This window comes from Siphateles boraxobius, unplaced genomic scaffold (genome assembly GCF_051911475.1).
Source record: "Siphateles boraxobius isolate OS27281-9 unplaced genomic scaffold, OSU_SipBor_1 77, whole genome shotgun sequence".
Lineage (NCBI taxonomy): Eukaryota > Metazoa > Chordata > Actinopteri > Cypriniformes > Leuciscidae > Siphateles > Siphateles boraxobius.
The window spans coordinates 10,148,336-10,168,198 of NW_027509205.1; the positions used below are offsets into that span (position 1 = coordinate 10,148,336).

Consider the following 19,863-nt stretch of genomic DNA (forward strand, 5'->3'; position numbering starts at 1 on the left):
CCCTTTTTTCTGTCACAGGATATCATATTAAGAGAATGGGTTTAACTTAATTTGATTGACTTCTAATTACTGCTTTTTGCTGTTGCACAGTGGTAAAAGTACTGCAGTATTTTGATGGAAATATATACCATGGTGCAAGGGTGTATACATCCAAGTCCTTTACAGATAGACCTTTAAAAACCACAAAGACATTTTCTTTTTAACACCAACTAAGTTTTAATAAAAAGTAACCACAAGCGGTGCACAAAACACAAAATAATGCCTCAATACTGTTATGTTGCAGGGTAACAATCTCCCATTGAACCCGTGAACAGTACATAGCAAATCCAATGGAAGATCACTTGCTTAAACAAGTAATTACTGATTACTGAGTCAGAAAGCAGAACCCCTTAAAACAGAGGCCAACTGATACAGATAAACTCATTTATCAAAATTAAACCAACTGCCACATTCTTCATATTTGAGGCATTTGTTTTAAAAGGCCTAGCTGATATTATATGGGACATATGGTGTTGATCAAAGTCACACATGAACCAGGCACCAGATAAACTACATGAGCCACTACCTTATTCATACTGTAGTGTTTTTTTTTTTTTTACATGAAATGACACAGATCATATGCATAAAATTCCCTTATGGTTTTTATTTAAAAAAGGGCAATGTAATCAGAAGAAAGAAAGCAGAAAATATGATTATGATTAAGAGTTGATTTGTCTTTTCCGGATCAGTCTCTTAAACAATAACCAAAATTTTAAAAAAATAATAATAACCATAATTCTACAAGTATAAATTCCACAGCAAATTTGACAATCTCTACTCTGCTTCTTGCATTTTCAGATTTAAATCAGTCAGGCTGAACTGTGCAACAAACACCACACATAATGTATTAGAGACCATCTACTGTGTCTGTGTCAACATGACCTTCAAACACTTGACAATATGTGTGAAGCAGAGGCAAAGAGCATTTCTCATCCTTAGCGATGAAACAACAGCAGCAATCAAAATGTCCGTACTGTAGGCCTCCTATTGTAGATCATGTAGATTTCATGAAACTCGTCACCTCAAAACAAAAAGTGAATTTTCTGATTTTCTAAATTGGTTTGATTTTTCTTTGCAGAAGCACAAGGGGTTCTCTGTCGAATGAGCCTCATTGGCCATTACCCCTTTACACTTTGCAGCTCCAAAGGGTTGTTGGAAACAGTATGTAGGAAACTGACCATAACAAGTAGTACACACAAGCTGGAGGGAAGGAGGAGCAAAACACCATGGCAATTCCTAAACAGAAAAAAAAATATTTGGTGAAAATTGGTAAATATTTAAAATAAATGTACATGCTAATTTCCCTATTTTTACACTAAACACCCACCTAAAACGAATCTTTAAAAGCAGCAATAATTTAATTCTATTTACATAATGTAACCTTTACCAAAGCTCAAAAGGAATATTCATTTTAATACAATGTTGTAATGCCTATGTGGCAAGCAGGACGAGGCCAAGGGACGTGAGAGAACGGCGCGAGGCCGGTGGCGTGAGTGATAATGAATGTCACCTGTGAGACGCACCGGTCTCGCATCTCTCACGGAGGAGCGGAAGCATGAAAGGAGGAGCGACGACGCTGAAGATCGAGAGAGGAACAGGCCTGAGTTTATGTTGTGTTTTGTTTCTGTTTTGTGTGGCCAGCAGTCGTCCATGAGGGGGCTGCTGGCTTATACTTTTGTTTTTGTATTTGTTTTATTTTATTATTAAAATGTTAAATGTTCGCCGGTTCCCGCCTCCTTCTTCCCTGAATCTTAAACATTGCTACATCCGAATTCATTCTTTTGCATTTTATTCATTTAGACAGTCTAATGTCTAGTGTATAATTGGTTATTGGCTTTACCTCCAATGTAGACCACCTTCTTCCAGGCCTGAGACTCCAGTACTCTGTCATGAGGGTAGAAGTTCTGACTGACCATGAAGATAATCATGGCCACTGCTAAGATTCTCAGTACTGCCATATTTCCTCCAGTCAGCAGAGAAACACACACTAGGATGGCAGAGGAGTAGATGCATGGTAGGCCACGGTACATGAACGGGATTCCTGCGGAAAACAGCAGACACATCTCTAACTCACTGCCAATTTTATAGGGATATATACAGTTCAAAAGTTTGAAAGTTTTTGAAAGAAGTTTTTTATGCTCACCAAGGCTGCAGTTGATCAAAAATACAGTAAAAACAGTAATATTGTGAAAGAAATGTTTTCTACTTTACTTGTAATTTATTCGCGTGATGGCAAAGCCAAATTTTCAGCAGCCATTACTCCAGTCTTCAGTGTTACATGATCCTTCAGTAATCATTCTAACATGCTGATTTAGTCTTCAAACATTTCTTACTATCAATTTAGTGATACTTTTTTTCAGGATTATTTGAATAGAAAGTTCAAAAGAACAGCATTTATTTAAAATACTTTGTAACATTACATGCATTTACTGTCACTTATGATCAATTTGATGCATCCTTGCTGAATTAAAGTGGTAATTTTCTTTTTTTTTATCATTATATATGAGTGAGATTTCTCTCGGGTTGGCAAACAGAATGGTTCAGCTAAAGACAAAAGTTGTGTGTTATGTATGTAAACAATCTTGGTGAAAGTTCCTCACCACTAGAGAAGAAGCAGAGACGAGTAAAGACAGACAGCACATACAACATGCACAGGATGTTATCCAGTAGACTGGATGTCCTTAAGATGAGAGATGTTGCTATTCCAAAAGTTGTGAAATCAGCAAAATCATCCAACTTCGCACCTGCAGTAAAAAAAACAACAACAAAAAAACACATTGTTGCATCTCAAAAACACAACATTCAATGCACAAGACACTATCCCTACAATAACAGACTGTGGTGCATCTAATAAATTATATACATATACTTTTGAACATCCAGTATTTAATTGATGCTGTTATGCGCTCATTGTCACAGTTGTAAATATGACAGCTTTCTCCTTCCATAAGGGCATCACGATTTCCAGGCAGACCGTTAAAGACCAGGAAATCCCCTACAATTCAACCAATCAGATAATGACTTTGAAACTCCCGAATTGTTTCCCATTTTGTGTGGCTTATGCATCAGACATTCAGCCAATGGTCTGTGGGCATGACATCTGAGGCGAAGACTAGCTGACATGCCAAAATCCCAAGTTTTGGCTCACAGTTTGTAACAGCCAGGCACTACGGTTCAAAGTGTGACATGGAAACGAGTTACTGGCATCACAGTTCAGCACCCATTAGCTTAAAACTGCTGGGGAAGGGCTCTGAGCTCGGAATTTGGCCTGAACCCAGAGTGCTCCCCATCATTGACTGGGATATAAACCAGCCAAGTGTGAGGTGATGGGGTGGTGGAGGGATGCTGTGAAACTAATGCGGGACAGAGGTGAGGGACGGCTATATATAGCAGTTTCCTCTTGCGATGCTGATTGGTTGATTACCTGAACGTGCTCCTCCAGAACTTTTTTAGTTCCAGAACATTTAGAGTCGCTGAATCATTTCCTTTTAAAGAACTGTGTGGCAAGCAGTGCGGGGCTGAGAGCCATGGGAATGGAGCGAGGCCGGTGGCGTGATTGCTAATGCAATCCTTGAGTGTCTCAAGGAGGAGCTCTGGGAGGATAAAAGGAATGACAGCAGTGAAGGACGATAGAGGACCAGGCATGGACTATTTACATTGTGTTTTGTTATGTTTGTGCAGCAGACATCCGTGAGGGGCTGCTGCTTTACTTTAGAATTTGTTTATTTATGAATTAAAGTTATGTGGAACATTCGCCGGTTCCCGCCTCCTCCTTCCCTGAACACTAACCTTGCTACAAACTGATTGGCGGAAATGAGTTGGACTTCCCATCACTTGTGCTGACAGTTATTGTGATGCTAATCGATTATTCTGTTGTTGGATTACCAGTCGACCATCCGTTCCATTGCTATTAATGCACTAAACTATTAATTAAACTATTAATACAATCTGAAAAGAGAAACAGAGATAAATCTTCATGCCAGTCCAAAAACAAACTCATTATCATCATCTATAAACAACATTCAGGAGTTTCTTTATCTAGAGAGGTAGGGGCATGTTTTCACCAGGTTGGAACGTTTGAGTGTGTGTCCAAACCAGTGGACTGGTATTCCAATTCCAAAGTCAACAATTTGAGCAATGTCAAATATGTTGGTGGTCCAAAGCATCGGGATAAAACAAACAATCAGAACATGATCCCCCTGAATTAGGCTGCTTCATCACAAATGAACTGTTCAATTGCCATAAAAGGTAGGCAAAACAACAACCATCAGTGCGGTCATGCAGAACAACAGAGCGACAACAGTAAGCAGCTCAAGAGTACAAGTGACTTGGCATTGTGAGGGCATTGCGGAGCTATTTCAGGCAGCTGAGTGGACGTGACCACCTGCACAATCCACTGGTTTTCCACTACAGAGTTGGCAAGGTTTTGTGGTTTGAAAGAGAAAACCTGCTTGTTTTTTTTTGGGATGCGTGAAATCTGTGTACAAACATTTTCGCGAACAAATCCTGATTCATCAATGACTTTTCTAAATTTTAAAAATCACGCAATGTATGCAAAAATCATATACTCTAGGAGTTCTTATAAATGTGTTAAGATTACATTTTATACATACATATTACATCTTAAATATATTACATCATTATGTAAACGTACACACGTACATTTACTGTATATATACACAGTAAAAGAGTTTTAAAGAAAGGTGCGTTATAGCTCAAGCTGTGAGTTTCCTCTGCATAAAGATGCAAATAAGCGTATGTACAGCTTGCTAATCAGAGGTCTGTAATCTAGGTCTGTATTAAAGGTGTTTATTATTATCGAGGTTCTTGTTACGCGTGCGATTATGCGAGAGCGTCATATTTGCAGAGAGTGATGAAAGGAAAGGGTGTGTGGAAAGCCCTTATTATGGACATGGTTTGGGCATGTTTTATGATTTATAACCTTGGGCATGCGGTCGCTCATTTAGAATACTCCAAATCCAATAACGTAAGAACGATGTTAAGAACAAATACATGTGCGCAAGCTTTACAATGAACTCGGTTCACAATAATTCACAATACTTCAAATCCCTCAGTGCTCGCCATCTCTGAAAAGCCAAGCCAAAGTCTCATTTTATTATGAGCTCTGTCACATTTTCTTTTTGACAGCAGATTCTTTAGTGTGCTCCATGTCAAATTTTCTTGCTTGTTGTGACAACTAACCTATGCCACTCATGCATTAAAAAAGCTGAAGATATTTTTCTCTATTTACAGATGTGACGAGAGTGACGTACATAAGCAATATCCCGCTAAACCATCCCATCAGGTCTAAAATATGAATTATTAAATTGATAATTTATTCCTTCCCTTCATTTTCTTTCTTGATAAGGGGACTGAAGATAAAAGCATCTAAAGCAACAAGACTCACTCCTGGCCCCACTCACTTTTACTTAAGAACGGTCAACACTACTCACCCAGTGCAGAACATGCATTCAGTTGCCTAGCAACCGCTCCATCTGCTAAATCCAGCAGGTAACCGATCAGAACCAGCCAGCAGGCCGCATGATGATGGCTGTGAATAACAGGGGCAGAAAGAAAGAAAGCACAAAACTACAAGTAAGTCAAAGAGATTAAGCTGAATTTAAGCTCAAACGTTTTTTCGGCTGCTGGCTGAAATCCCTTTAAAATTCCTTACTGTAACAGCATTCCCATAATGAATTGTCACTTAGTCAAATAGATTTTTCTCAAAATCAAAAAAGTTATACTTCCTTATGCATTTGATTTTCTCTGAGAAGTACAAATCAAAAGCATGAATGCATACCCGTTGAGACTGCAGAGGATTGAGGCCATGCCCATGAGCATGTTGGCAACAGAAAGAGAGTTGGCAGCATTTTTCCGGGCAAACTCCTTTAGATGCACCCAGTTAGCCTGTTCGTTTAGAAGCAGTTTGTTAGCGTCCTGGAAAAAGGCTACCAAAAAAAACAACAACAACAACAAAACATGAGCAATTACACAACAGCGAGTTCAGTGCATGTTTGAAGAGCTCTCAGTTACATAAAAATATATTAAAGTGTGAATTGAATGAATTCCATTGAAGTCAACTAGTTAAACTTTATTTAAAATATCTGCTAACTAACTCTAAAATGCAAGTTCTTCCATTGTCTAAACATGTGATTCTTTTAATTATTCACTTATCCTCTCTAAAATTTAACATAGTATTATTAACATAAAAAAACCCACAAATGATTCTCTCACTTATTGAAAAAGTGTTAAATCCATATTTATTAAAAAACAACCTTTGTATTCACATTATTATATGAATAATAAAACAATATAATTATGTAATAAATAGTATAATTATATGAAATAATATGTCTGTTCAATACTGTGATCAAATACGTTTGATCTGAGTTTGAGTTTTGTTTGGGTTGTATTCTGAGTTGGTTTTCTGTTGCCTGTTCTGTTAGTGTTAGTGTTTGTCACCCTGGTTTTTCATTGATTGATTATGCACTGCACCTGTTTCTCGATTCGCCCATTGGTTTGTGTTAGTATATATTGAGTCTGTTTTCAGTTAATCTTGCTTCCGTCTTCGTTGCTGTTACCAGGTTGTTCTGTTCACGGTTTTTGATTCCAGTATATGCTGAGTATTTTGTTATTTTTTGAGTTTTTTAATAAATAAGAAACTGCTGAAAATAGATCCTGATCTCCTCATCTCGGTATCAACCTCATTGCGACATGATGGAACCCTGCAGAATGGATCTAGCGGCAGTACAAATCCTTATCCTTTCACATGGGGATTGTTCCCTCGAGGAACAGACACAGGACTACTAAGACCTGCTCCATCTCACCCACTATGGTGAGGCCAGTCTGTGTGTTTTTCTGTGCAGGGCTCAGTGAGAAGATGAAAGAAATTTTCAAGAATTTGTTAACTGGGTGCCACTTCAGTGTGGATGCTCCTTCACCATCTGTGAGTAAGAGGAGGATTACTCATCGCCAGCGCCTGAAATCCACTCAATCCCGTAAGAGTGTACTCTTGAGGCCACAGTTTTCCGGAAACTCTAGCTGAAAAAGGAGTCTGATCAGGTGTGAGAGCCGATCCCTGTGTCCGTGCCTGTAGTGGTATTGATAGCGTATGAGGGCATAGAGTGGAGCCCCGCGCATACTCCAGACGCTGTGATGAATTCGACACCTAGTGTTACTACTGTAGAATGTGAACAAGCACTGCACAATATTTGTCCTTTCAATTAGACAGTATGACAATCTAAACTATATGCTAAGGTATAAAATAAAAGACATTTACCCGAAGAAAAACTCTTGTTCACTTGATTGATACGATCAAAACAACCAAATGTGATTACAAATGACTTCATCTCTGTGCACTAAAACCACTATTACCATAACAAATTGCCCATTTTCAAAAGAAAAATAGAAAGATGTTTTGGGAAATAACATTTACTGGAGTTATGATTCATTTACAATTCAAACATCAAATGATCTATAACCATTAGCCCTCTAAAACTGAAGCTTTGGAAAAGGGTTTTGTTCACACTACAATTTGTTCAAATACAATCTTTAAACAAATTTAAATATTTGAAAATATATTTTTTAAAAATCTTTAAACTTTCAAGGTACTTTTGGCGCGCACCCGAGTTTGATTGACGTCAGAGTTTGGTTCACTTGGATAAGAGAATCTGCTGTTGCTTTGACTACAGTGTTTAGAAAGTGGTCAGCAATCAGTTGATTGAGGGAGTATGAAAAATGGCTGACATAACCATTTTTACAATGAGACGCCTGTCTTTGTAAAATAAGTTATGCTTGCTCACACCCACAACAACTGGCAATCATGCAGTGCACTGCAGATTCAAAATCTTAAAGCAGCATTCTCATTAATCATTTACTAATCAACCATTTTTTGTGTACTGCATTCATGCACCCATTACAATTTCATCCAGCTACTGAAATTGTTACACTATAAAGATAGCTATAAAAGTTCACACTGTGCTATAAAAGTAAAAGATTATGAACAATGAATGTTCTTAAAACAGGTAAATAAGCAAAAAAGACTTGTTAAAATTCTAGTGCTTTTCTTTAAGTGTGACCAAGACTGTTTTGCCACTGGAATACTGCTGTGATTTTCAATGAAGTCACACAAAGAAGTCTTTGTGTTGGAGCAAAACAGTGGGCATAAAATCTAAATGAACATCTCAAGTGGTTGAATTTGTGTTTTTCTAGAGAAATTCACATCATCATTTGTCACATTTTAGTCATTATGCTATCAAAGATCTTCATTGGAATGCTTGTGGAGACTCAAGTCCCCCATTTGCAGATTTTATATGACAAAAGACACAAACTTGTATGCATGACAAGTTCTTTGCAGGTCAACTTTCATTTTTTGGCATGTGCTGCTTTTCTAGGTGAGGGAAGCATGCAAGAACGCATGCACATTACGTGTAAATATTTTAAGCTCAGTAATACAAAAAATCTTGCTTATAGCATTCACAAAGACATTAAAAAAGTTTAAAGGTGAAGTGTGTAATTTTTGTGTCACTAGCAAACAAACACACCCCCTGTCTGCCACTGGTCAGCAAAACAGATAGCTTTGTGTTAAACCCAACCATTGGTTGAGCCAATGTTGCTACGTCTGTCTGCTCAAACCAACAGAGTGATGTTTTGATAGTGCCACAAAACCAGTGTTTACATTTTTAGAGGGAATCAAAAAAACAAAACAAAAAAAAGGCTTATTATAGCCGTTTCTGCATATTAAACTAGGATTAAATCACACACTTCACCTTTAAGGAAGGGTTCCTACTATTGTGTTTTGTAACCTGAACTTGATGTGATTCCAAAGCCAGTCGATTTCAAGCGACTCTTCATCTGAAAGAAAACAGTCAATGAGACACAGCACATGCCAACACAGAATTCACCATAGAGCTTGATGTTTGTTTGTATATTAAGACCTCATTTCAAATGATTTCTGTAAAGCCTGTAAAGGTTATTAAAGAATGTGAGATATCCATTAAGCATAACATAACCTTAAATGAATAAAGCTACTTAAAGTAAGTAAATATGAATTATATTGGTAGTGAAGACTGGAGTAATGGCTGCTGAAAATTCAGCTTCGTCATCACAGGAAGAAATCAAATTTTAAATCATATATTGAAATAGAAAACAATTATTTTAAATCGCAATAATATTTCCTAATATTACTTTTTTACTGTATGTTTAATTAAATAAATGCAGCCTTAGTGAACATTAGAGACTTACCGACCCCAAACTTTTAAATAGTATAGACCTATTATAATACAACCAAATAGTGTCTCAAGTAACTTTTAATTTTTTACAGTAAATGTATATGCAATAATATTTTAATTAAAATCAGCATGGCCTATTATATGTGAAAAATAATTATATAAGCTTCAAAAAACAAAATAACTCTCATAAAATGATGCAAAATACACTAGTATTGGACTAACTGATAAAATGTGGCATGACAGTGTTGTAGTAAACTATGAAAGTAACACCTTATGTTTCTTAAATTAAAGTGCCCCATTATGCTTTTTCGAATATTACCTTTTAATGTATTGTGTAATATAGCTGTTTGTGAAAGTAAAGGGTCTGCAAAGTTTTAAAGATCAAAGTGCATGACAAATAAAGTTATTGTCTCCCAAAAGAAACTGCCGAAACGAGTCGTCAGTAATTCCAGTCTTACTTCCATAACATATATTTACTTACCTGTATGTAACAAATTTGCATAAAGCCATCCTATGGTCTTTAATGGCTGCCCGCGAACAATTTCTACTTTGACCCGCCCTCAAACACTGTAGTTGGTTTGTGTTGTCGACATGTCGAGAAGATGCCGTTTTCTGTGCTGCTAAAGCACTCTCTTTGTAAACACTTTCAAAGGATGATGATGTGAAGAGTCAGGGGTTAAAATTACCATAGCAGTATAGCCTTTTGTTGTGTTCCTGTCATTTTACTGACGACTGCTTCTCAAATCTCGGCGAAGTCAACTCGGGATTTGCAAAACGCCAACTTGCTCCTCTTAATCACAACCTGCAAGTAATAATTATTGATGTATATATTTCCTACTGAGTGTTCAAAATACTTTGTGTTTTATATTGTACACCCAGTGCACCAGCTAACCAGATAACTCAAGTTAATGGGTCTCATTCACTAATAATTGGATTATTTCCTATTTGATTATTTCGACATTCTCACGAAAAATATCTGCCTAATTCACAACGCGTGCGTACGCACATGACTTTGTTTTTAATCTCATTCTAATGTTAATGAATTTGGAGTCTTCTAAATGAGTGGCCGCGGGCACTAAGTTAGTCATTTGCATGAAACACGCCCAAATCATCTCCATATAACGGCTTTCCGCACAACCACTCCTTTACAGCCTTAGACACTCTCATCAAACATATCATGCCGCTCTCTCAACAGATCCTCGAGCCAAGTGTGTCATTCATAAAACCAGTTGAAATACAATAAACACCTTTTATACAGACCCACATTACAGACCTCTTATTATCCAGCTGTAAGCATAAATCTGCATTATTCAGAGAAACCTCACCGCTGAAGCTTTAACGCAGCTTTTCTCACTATTTCACTGTATATGATGTAAAAGATATTTAAGATGGAATTAAATTATATTATTTATTATAAATATAATTATTGTATTATTTTATATAATATAATAAATATAAAAATTGTGTTAAAATGAAATATAACTTCTAAACACTATTATAAGGCCGCACAGAGAAAGTGCTTTTTGTGTACATGTGGTTTCAGTTGTTCCCTCATTTTTTCGCACATTTAGAATAGATTTTAGTACAAACGTTTTTGGTGAATAATGATTTGTTCGTGAAACATTCGTACACAGATTTCATGCACACATTTGTGCGTATACATGCTTAGTGAATGAGACCCAATGTCTTTCTAAAATAGTTCTGCTTTTCAGCTGTGGGCCCAGTATTACCTAAAATTGGCCCTTCGCAGGGAGCTTCATTGCCTGGTGATCTGACCAATCATACTTCGCCATCCGCCATTTTGTCCGACAAAGCAGTCAGGAGAGTTAGTAGATTGACATGGGAGGATTTGAACTTAAAAAACGGAATATACTGACGGCTTTCCGCGGTTAAAACAACATTCCTTCTTATGTTCATTCATGTTTATTTGATGCTATAAATGAACTAGAAGGAAGAGATGATCGGTTCACGAGCAGATTTAACTGAGGCTCTACAGCGATCTGTCACGTCACATTGAAGAGCCACAAAACAGTATTTATTGTTTAAATTTCTTTTTAAAAATGACCAAATTTGAAAGGTGAAACTTTGTTTAAAAAGTTTCATATCAAAAGTAACCGAAAAGTAACCTGGTCTGTCCTGTCTGTCAGCGTATATCTATCAGTCTCCTCTCTGATCCGCGATGTATTTTTCACTGCGTGAGAACATGGTGTGTGCGTGAGAGTGGCGTAGCTTGTCGGACATAGCGACAGTAACTAAGTGGGGCGGGTCTTTGCGAAGGGTCAATTGTGTCAATTAATGCACATTAATAATTCTTACTACCTTGAGTAATGATAAAGGATGAAGCGAGATTTTGGTTTACAAACTGTAACGTTATATCAGTCATTCACGTTAGTGCTCGGCTAACGTATGTACCGTTATTGACAGTTCCCACATGTGCACTTAGAAATATACACATCGGCTTGTTGATGGAAATACACTTGTTAATACTGACTTAAAAACTTACCACTGAGAAAGGTCATGCTCAAGTCGTTCTTGTGAAGGAGGTTCTGGGTTGATCAACTAGTTCTTCCAATGTTTCGTCATCTGACTCAGGCTCAAATTGATAAGGTAAAATCAATGCCATTTATGTGCAATTGCTGAGGAATTGAGGAAGCCTCCGGAGTTGAAATTCAAATATGGTGCGTTTCGTTTCTGACATGTGCTGTAAACGGTAGACAAATGACAACAAGACTGGGCCATCTGACCAATCAGAGCAGAGTAGGCTTGTGGTTTCGAGAACAAATAGTTTCAGACTCTTTAAGAAATAAGGTGATGTGCAATATTATGAGAATATGAAAGTGTTTTCTGAACTTCGATGGATGTAAACCTATTGTAGGAGACCTTAAAAACAAAATTAGGAACCTTTAAAACATCATAATAAGGGCACTTTAAGATAAGTGAGATACAGAAATATAGAAGCTTCCTGTTTACAGACATTTAGATAAAACTGCATAGATAGTACGAAAGCTTAAATTACATATTACCCAGCGAAAGAACTAGAAATTAGTCCTAAGTCTAAAGGGATGAGTTGAAACAAGGAAAATACCATGGGAAAATTCAATTGACATGAATATCAAAGAGCATATCAACTAACTTTTGCTAAAAGACCCAACGTTGCCATTACCACAGGTCTTCTTGCATGCGTAGTTCCCCTGCTCCATGTGACAGAAGCCCGGATTGACAGGATTAATGTTTATCTGTTTCTAGAACACTAATACTGTCTAATACTGTCCGTAGGTAGCACATCACTTCAGTTGCGTAACTGAACCTCAGTGTAAATAGGCAAGTTAAACAGTATAAGCACCTTCAGGACAAATACTACCATAAGTCATGCAAAATAATAGCCCACATGTTTTTAAATAATAGACATATGAGCCAACCACCAAGAAACTACTATTGGTGATGAATAAATAGTCAAAAATGGTATTAAATCCAGCTCAAGATTGAGTTAAAGTGCAACTTAGCTTCTAAAGCTCCAGAGCTGTCCTCAGCATATGAGGAAGTCCAGGCCTGTGCCAACCATTACTGACTGCAGAAACACAGCTAGTGCGACTCATTGTTAACAATCCCAAACAGCCATATTCTTAGTTGTGCAGGGAGCAGAAATGACATGTACCACTGTTTTACATATACTGATCGATTAATCTACATACCAGATGTAGGAGTCAGAAGGATCATGATGGTCTCCAAATTTCTCCAAGTCAAACAGCACTGCAACTAAACCACATAAGAAAAGCAGTTTTAACACATGGCAATAAGAACAACATACAACAAGAACAACAAGGGTGTATTGTGCGCTGTCCAGTCTTGCCTAACAGGTAGACCAGCCCCACCAAGACACACCACTGTATTATGTAATATTGTAACATGGTGTTTTTTTGTGTGCCAATTGCACTCTTAAAGACCCCCAACACTTAAGGCAAGAGCAACCATTGTTTTTCTTGCGCTGGTCAATTTAGATATTTTTGGGTTAATACTATAACATGTCTTCTTTCAGACTTGAGGAAAGAAAACATCTAAGACACATTTAATTGTTTTTATTTTATTACCTTATCTATTTGCATCTGTAGATTTGAATTACAATACATATCTTTAAAAGCTATTTCTCACCTCATGCACGGAGCCAAAATTCTACACTTCAATGCCACTTTTTGTGTATCTATATAGGTTTTTACAAAATGTTTGTTCATTTAGTAACAAATGTCGAATAAAGGCAAGTTGAAATGAGAACCCATGTGCAGTTTATTTAAAATAAAACATGAAAAAAACAGAATAAACAAAGACCTGACTTGAAACATAAACTTGAGCATGGACAAAGCAAACAGCGGGTTACAAAGACAAAGCTAGACAAGAGACAATGATAACATGAGGGCTATACTGCATGTACACAAAGGCTAATGACTTAAGACACACCTGAACACAATGAACCAATAAGAACTTGACACAAGAACCAAGGGAACCAGTCAAAACAGGCCTGTGAAGAGAAAAGGGACCTGGATCATGGCCTTGATCGTGGAACAGTGTCGGGCCTGGGCCATGGAGCAGTGGCTGAGACCAAGGACCGTGGCGGCGGATCCGAATCATGGAGCAGAGGCGGGCCTGGATCCGTAGACCACCAAGGCAAATCCCCACAGATCAGGAGGCCATGGCGGAGCAGACATTGACAACCCACCTAGGCGTGACAGAGGAGACATGGATAGACTCCATGGCATGGGGCTAGGGCTGGGCGATGTGGAACAAAAAAATATATCTCGATATATACGATATATATCTCGATATCTTTACAGGAAAAATAACCCCCCAAAAACTACTGCAAAAACAAATATGCCAAATACCAAAGTCTTTTTATTATTGAAGTGCAAAGAGGTAGGCAGTTCATGTAGGAAAAAAGTGCTTCTGCGACATTTAAAAAAAAATCCCTGTATACAAAAATAATAAATTAACTGTAAAATAAAGGAAGAAATAATACATATTGCCTTCTTTTCATTCAAAAATGAAACAACTCAACTGAAGGTAGGCAGTGCATATAGGAACAAAGTGCTTCTGCGACATTTAAGATAAAAAAATATTCTTGTCTCACAAAGTAATGCCGACTAGGTAAACTGTATCTTGGATCAAGCGTTTTTAGCATGCGTATAAAGCCACGTTGTTCAACGACGGCAATGGGTGCCATGTCCACTGCTATATGAAATGCCACGGACTCTGTGATGCTACACCACCTTGCGCACTTTCTTTCATATTCTACACTCCGTGTTAAAGATTTGTGGAGTGTTATCTGTGTAGTGTTTGAGGTGTTGCCAGCGCTAGTGGGTTTAGTGGCCGGGATCCTTAGTCTGGTGCACTCCTTGTATGCGAGCTTGTGCCTTGTCTGTAAATGGTGGAAAAGGTTTGTTGTGCTAGAAGCTTTGGTTGGCACCAACTTTCGGCATTCACGGCAGTAGACATCTGTCTGCTGTTCGTCCAACGCCTTAAACCGAAGTATCTCCATATAATGGAGCCAGTTGTCCTTTTCTTTTTAAGATGAGTTCTGTAGCCTCCGGGCTGGTTGCGCCATGTTGAACGAGACAACTCGCAAGGGGTGGGGGAACAAGAGCAAGGAGGCGGGGGCGACCAGAGCACAGTGGCGAAATCAGAATTAAACTAAACAATATATCGATATATACGATATGTCAAAATCCATATCGTGTTTACAAAATATCTCGATATATTTTAAATATCGAGATATCGGCCACCCCTACATGGGGCACAGTTTGTTCATGGACTACCTCCAGTGCAGACAGAGAGTTTGGCAACGGCCTCCATGGCCGTGACATGACTGGCAGAATGGCAGATAGTTCGAGAACGGCCTCTGTGGCCATAGCATGGGGCTTAGACAGTTCACAGGTGCTTACTATCATCTCTGGAGGAGCTGTAGCGGTCGTCGGTGACCTCTGGAGGAGCTGTATGTGGCCCACACACAATGATGGTGGTGGCCATTACGAAGCACCGTGGATAGTGGGATGACCTTAGGAACCACCAGACTTGGGACCCCTAGACTAGGAACCACCAGAGTCATGGTTGATATTCAATGTAGAATCAAGCTCTGTATGCACCGGAGCTTGGGTACTATAGCACCGCACCAAAAAAAAATTCTGGGGAAATCTGAGCAGTCATGATGTAAGGGGGCTCTGGCATGGCAGCTATGATGTGAAAGGGCTCTGGCGTTGCGGCAATGACGGCTAGAGCCTCTGGTGTGGCGGCCATGATGTCTGGAGACTCAATAGACCAGCAATAGACCACTGCAATAGACCAGGAGGGAGCCGGTGGAGCTAGAGACCACGTAGAGCTAGAGACCAGGATGCAGCTCACAGCTGCACAGAAAACTGCCGTAGCAGGGGAGAAGACCCACACAGAAAGCCATGGCTAAGCATAGACATGTACGGCCCACCTGGCCGTGACAAAGACGACACGGACAGACTCCATGGCATGGGGCACAGTTAGTTTGTGGATGACCTCCGTGGCCATCAGCTTGACGGAGGCGAAGGAGAGCAACTGCTGGGTTCATGGATGTTGGTCTAGCTTTCTCTAATGAATGTCCACTGAAGGCAAGTTGAACTGAGAACCCATGTGCAGTTTATTTCAAATAAAACATCCACAAAATACAAAATGAACAAAGACCTGACTTAAAACATGAACTTAATCATCCTTCATCCTGTAACAAATCCTTCTCTTGCGGGTCAAAATGACCCGAAAGCCCTAAAATGATACTTTTCTTGTTCAGAAAGCTTGTATCATTTCAAAATATTTTTTCTATTTCATAATGCATTGTTTTTATAATTATTATTTTATTATAGAGCATTTTTTAGGTTTTTCATGTATTCCAGACTATATTCATTATATAAAGAATCTAGTAAATTTTTGGGTGTTTTTGTGGTTCAAATGTGACAAAAGTCCTACGTTCTTGGACAAAAAAATAAAAATATGAGTTTCGGGTTAAAAATTACTCAAGGGGACCAAACAAACTCACCAACAGCGGGTTAACAAAGACAAAGCTAGACAGGAGGCAATGACAACATGAGGGCTATATATACACAAAGAGTAATGACTTAAGACACACTGGAACAAAATGAACTAATAAACCAATAAGAATGTGGCACATGAACCAAGGGAACCAATCAGAACACTACACATGAGACTAGGGAAGCACATGAAAGGATCACAACATCGGGTCAAGGAAATCACAAGAACGTGACAATGAGAAAACTTCAAAATAAAAGACATGAAAACATGGACATGAAACAAAACCAAAAAGAGACATTGACACATGTACTGTATATTATTCGCCTAATTTATAAACTATTTTATTATGAAAAACAATGTTAAATTTTTTCTGGCTGTTAACAGTATTTTCTGATTTCTGGAGCGATCATAAAGTATATCCAAAATCCCTTCTGTAAAAGCTCTAATAATAAAATCAAACAACAAATTTGAGCCTGGCTTTAAAATGTTCAGATTTCTGTTCTGGAAATAAAAGCAAATTAGCATGTATGGGTTAGATAATTAGACAATGCCTCAAACTGGGTGCCGGTAAGATGGCAGTACAGACATACCTGCTTGGCAAAAGGTACGTTGTGCATCTTCGGAAGCGGAGCCGTACGCAAAGTTACAAAAAATGCCTTGCACACCGCCACGTGGGCACGACTATGGAAGCTTGTTCAGTCAGTGAACTGTGAATTATAAAGTCAGAATTGCTAGATATACATTTGCAATTGCAAAAAAAAAAAGAAAAAAAAAAGAAGTCTGAATTGCGAAATGTAAACACGCAATTGTGAGGAAAAAAACCTCAGAATTGTGGGATAAAAAGACACAATTATTTATAATTTGTATATTTGAAATAAGCTTCCATGAACGACCACCCACACCGCAATGACGTCATTTTTTCCGCGCACGTTTGAGCTCTTGCCGTGCAGACACGTCCTCAAGCCTGAGTATAAACAGAGAATGTCTAATAGAAGAGAATTGGCACTGTCTGGTTACTTCCGGTTTCTGGACTGGCTGCAGTAACATGTCTCTGTCCATGCGGGGGCGCTCGCAGGCGAGTCTAGAATGAATGGGAGTCTATGGGGTTTCACCCCCAGAAATCCACTTTTCTCAGGATGTAATTTGAAAGTTGCATTCAAAAGGGGGGGCTTGCATTCAAAAGGGGGAGACAATACACTCAGCTGAAAATTGCATTTTTAAGTTCACTTATCTGTTCTAAAAATCCATTAAAAAATGTGATGACGTCACATAATAGCAGAATGCTAGCGTGTTCCGGCCAACAACGACCTAACCTGTAAGAAATCGAAAGGACATAAGTTCTCGTTCATTCGACTTTTGGACTATAATCTATATTGAACTTGCGGAATCAACAATAAAATCTACATTGATTCAACGACAAGCAGGAGAAAGGGATAGATTTAGCCGACTAGCTCCATAGACTCCCATTCATTCTGCACTCGCCCGCGATCACCTCCAGTGGAATTCTAATGGAACTGCAACCAAGATGATATACAATGGGGCTAATAGGAAGTGCCAAGGCTCTCCGTTAGATGGGCTCTGGTATAAACCAGGCTTGAGGACAAACAAAAGACTCAGATCTAATTCAGAGACGACAAATAACAAAAAAAATGGCAGGTGTCAATTTAAATGTATGCCGGAAGTATTTTTAATTAAAAATTTTAAAATATAAATAAAAAATTAGTTTAAAAATATAAAGTATAATATAATTAATAAATATTATATACGATGAAAAAATAAGTAAAATATTATTATACTAAAATTAAGTATAATACATAAAAATATGTCTTCTTTAAAAAACAAGTTGAAATAATTAAATGACTTTAACAAACGCATAGAGTATCGATTAATAACCTCGGATGGTTACAGTAGGTCTGTCTTTTTTAACAGTTACAACAAAAAACACTATTAGAGAAAATGAAAAACAATGAAAATAGGTTAATTTGTGAGTTTTGTATCAAAATCACTTCGTTTTTCGTTGATTGAGATCTGGCTGCAACAGCACATTTCCGCTTGGGGGAGCGATTCTTTTTTTTTAGTTATTTTTTAGGGGCGAGCGATTCGCGGACAGTTTCCATGCGCATGAAATACCCGTATGCCAGCAAACCAATGAGAACGCGGGACGATGATGACGATGCATAACAACATAGCGTGGGCGCCAAAGCTGTGTGGATATGCTGCTTACCATCGTTTAGCAAATAAATGACTGACAGTTACATACGTATTACCAACATGATATCACGTAAGCTTTATGGTACACCTCAAAACAGGGAATTTATAGTGTTAATACTAATAACAGAGTCCACGAATGGCTTGGGTATGCAGAGCATTCGCAGTTAAAATTCGCACGCCCCGAGATCCATTCAAACGCACTCCGACTTCTGCCTCAGGACCACAAGTATGTTGCATAACGCCATCCATTACATACAGATAATACTGTCTCAGCCTTACTAAAGAGGAAAGTGTGGTTATCTAACAAGTTGTTAACTACACTTGCCAGTTCAGAATTGAATGATGATGCTTTATTAATAAGGTTAAATAGCCCATGCATTGATAAATTGGCGATTATGACTAAAACATACACAATTCTTCTGCAATTGAAAAGGCTGCGTATGCGCAATCACTGCGCGATCTCATTTCTATAGGCTATAAACAGGTACTGCACTATCTCATTGCTGTAGTCTAAAAACAACTGCGTATTCCACATCAGACAGCTATTGCTATTGTCTTGTATCCTTATCCAGTTGCAATCGGTTTTCTGCGCTCACCTACGTTACAGCATTAACTTTACATTTCTTTTACTTTGTTACGGTCACACTGTATTAAACATTATATACTGAATGAATATACTCTGATTCTCGTTCTGCCCTATCCAGAATTTTTCCATGAAGTCGTTAAATTAAGCATTTAATATAACAATACTGTTACGTTGATTATATTAACAAGAATATAAAGTATATCTTTATATCAAAATGTATTGTTTTTAAACTTGATAACGTTATGTCACGATGTGAGAACAAACTTACCTTCAAAGTCGAGCGACAATTAACGGCTTTTGCTGGATTTATATATCGACGACACAGTATTTTAATTTTACTCACATTCAGTGGTTCCCCAAAAACAGTTATGGCCTTTATTGGACGAAGATGACATTTATGTTAGGCTATAGACTGCACCTGTCACAGACAACGCAGTTCGCATTTTCAGCGCGTCTCCTTTTAAAGGCAGGATTTACTGGAATATTCCACCGGAAATGACATCAAAATAGTTCTAGTACTTTCTCTACGCACATCAAAAAAATAAAATAACACCACGTAGTTCGGCATCAACTGTACCAGACTGTACTTGGTTTTTTGGGGCAAATATTTTTTTTCACATGTTATGCTATGTCCATTGTATGGACACCAGGCTAACTCAGAAAAAGAAAAAAAAAAAGACACGAAATGACATGTATAAGCAAAAGCAATGAGATTTTTTTTCATGCAATCAATTTTTAGGATTCATGATTTCTTTTGCT

General features: G+C 38.0%; 1 protein-coding gene across 17 annotated transcripts; it reads right to left on the minus strand.

Moving 5' to 3' along the window:
- Nucleotides 1-191: 191 nt before the first annotated feature.
- Nucleotides 192-19,587, minus strand: tmem269 (transmembrane protein 269). Of its 17 annotated transcripts, none has more exons than XM_077218825.1 (10): nucleotides 19,373-19,587; nucleotides 12,962-13,025; nucleotides 11,773-11,970; nucleotides 9,956-10,071; nucleotides 8,844-8,892; nucleotides 5,840-5,987; nucleotides 5,493-5,590; nucleotides 2,640-2,783; nucleotides 1,880-2,080; nucleotides 192-1,275 (listed from the first exon to the last, which is right to left on the minus strand). In XM_077218825.1, the coding sequence occupies exons 4-10, from the start codon at nucleotides 9,956-9,958 to the stop codon at nucleotides 1,166-1,168; spliced, it is 753 nt and encodes a 250-aa protein (XP_077074940.1). In that variant the 5' UTR covers nucleotides 9,959-10,071; nucleotides 11,773-11,970; nucleotides 12,962-13,025; nucleotides 19,373-19,587; the 3' UTR covers nucleotides 192-1,165. The 17 variants fall into 17 exon arrangements, with proteins under 17 accessions (XP_077074940.1, XP_077074949.1, XP_077074953.1 ...); XM_077218834.1 differs by having other exon boundaries at nucleotides 5,840-5,946; nucleotides 19,373-19,572; XM_077218838.1 differs by having other exon boundaries at nucleotides 5,840-5,946; nucleotides 19,448-19,566.
- Nucleotides 19,588-19,863: the final 276 nt, after the last annotated feature.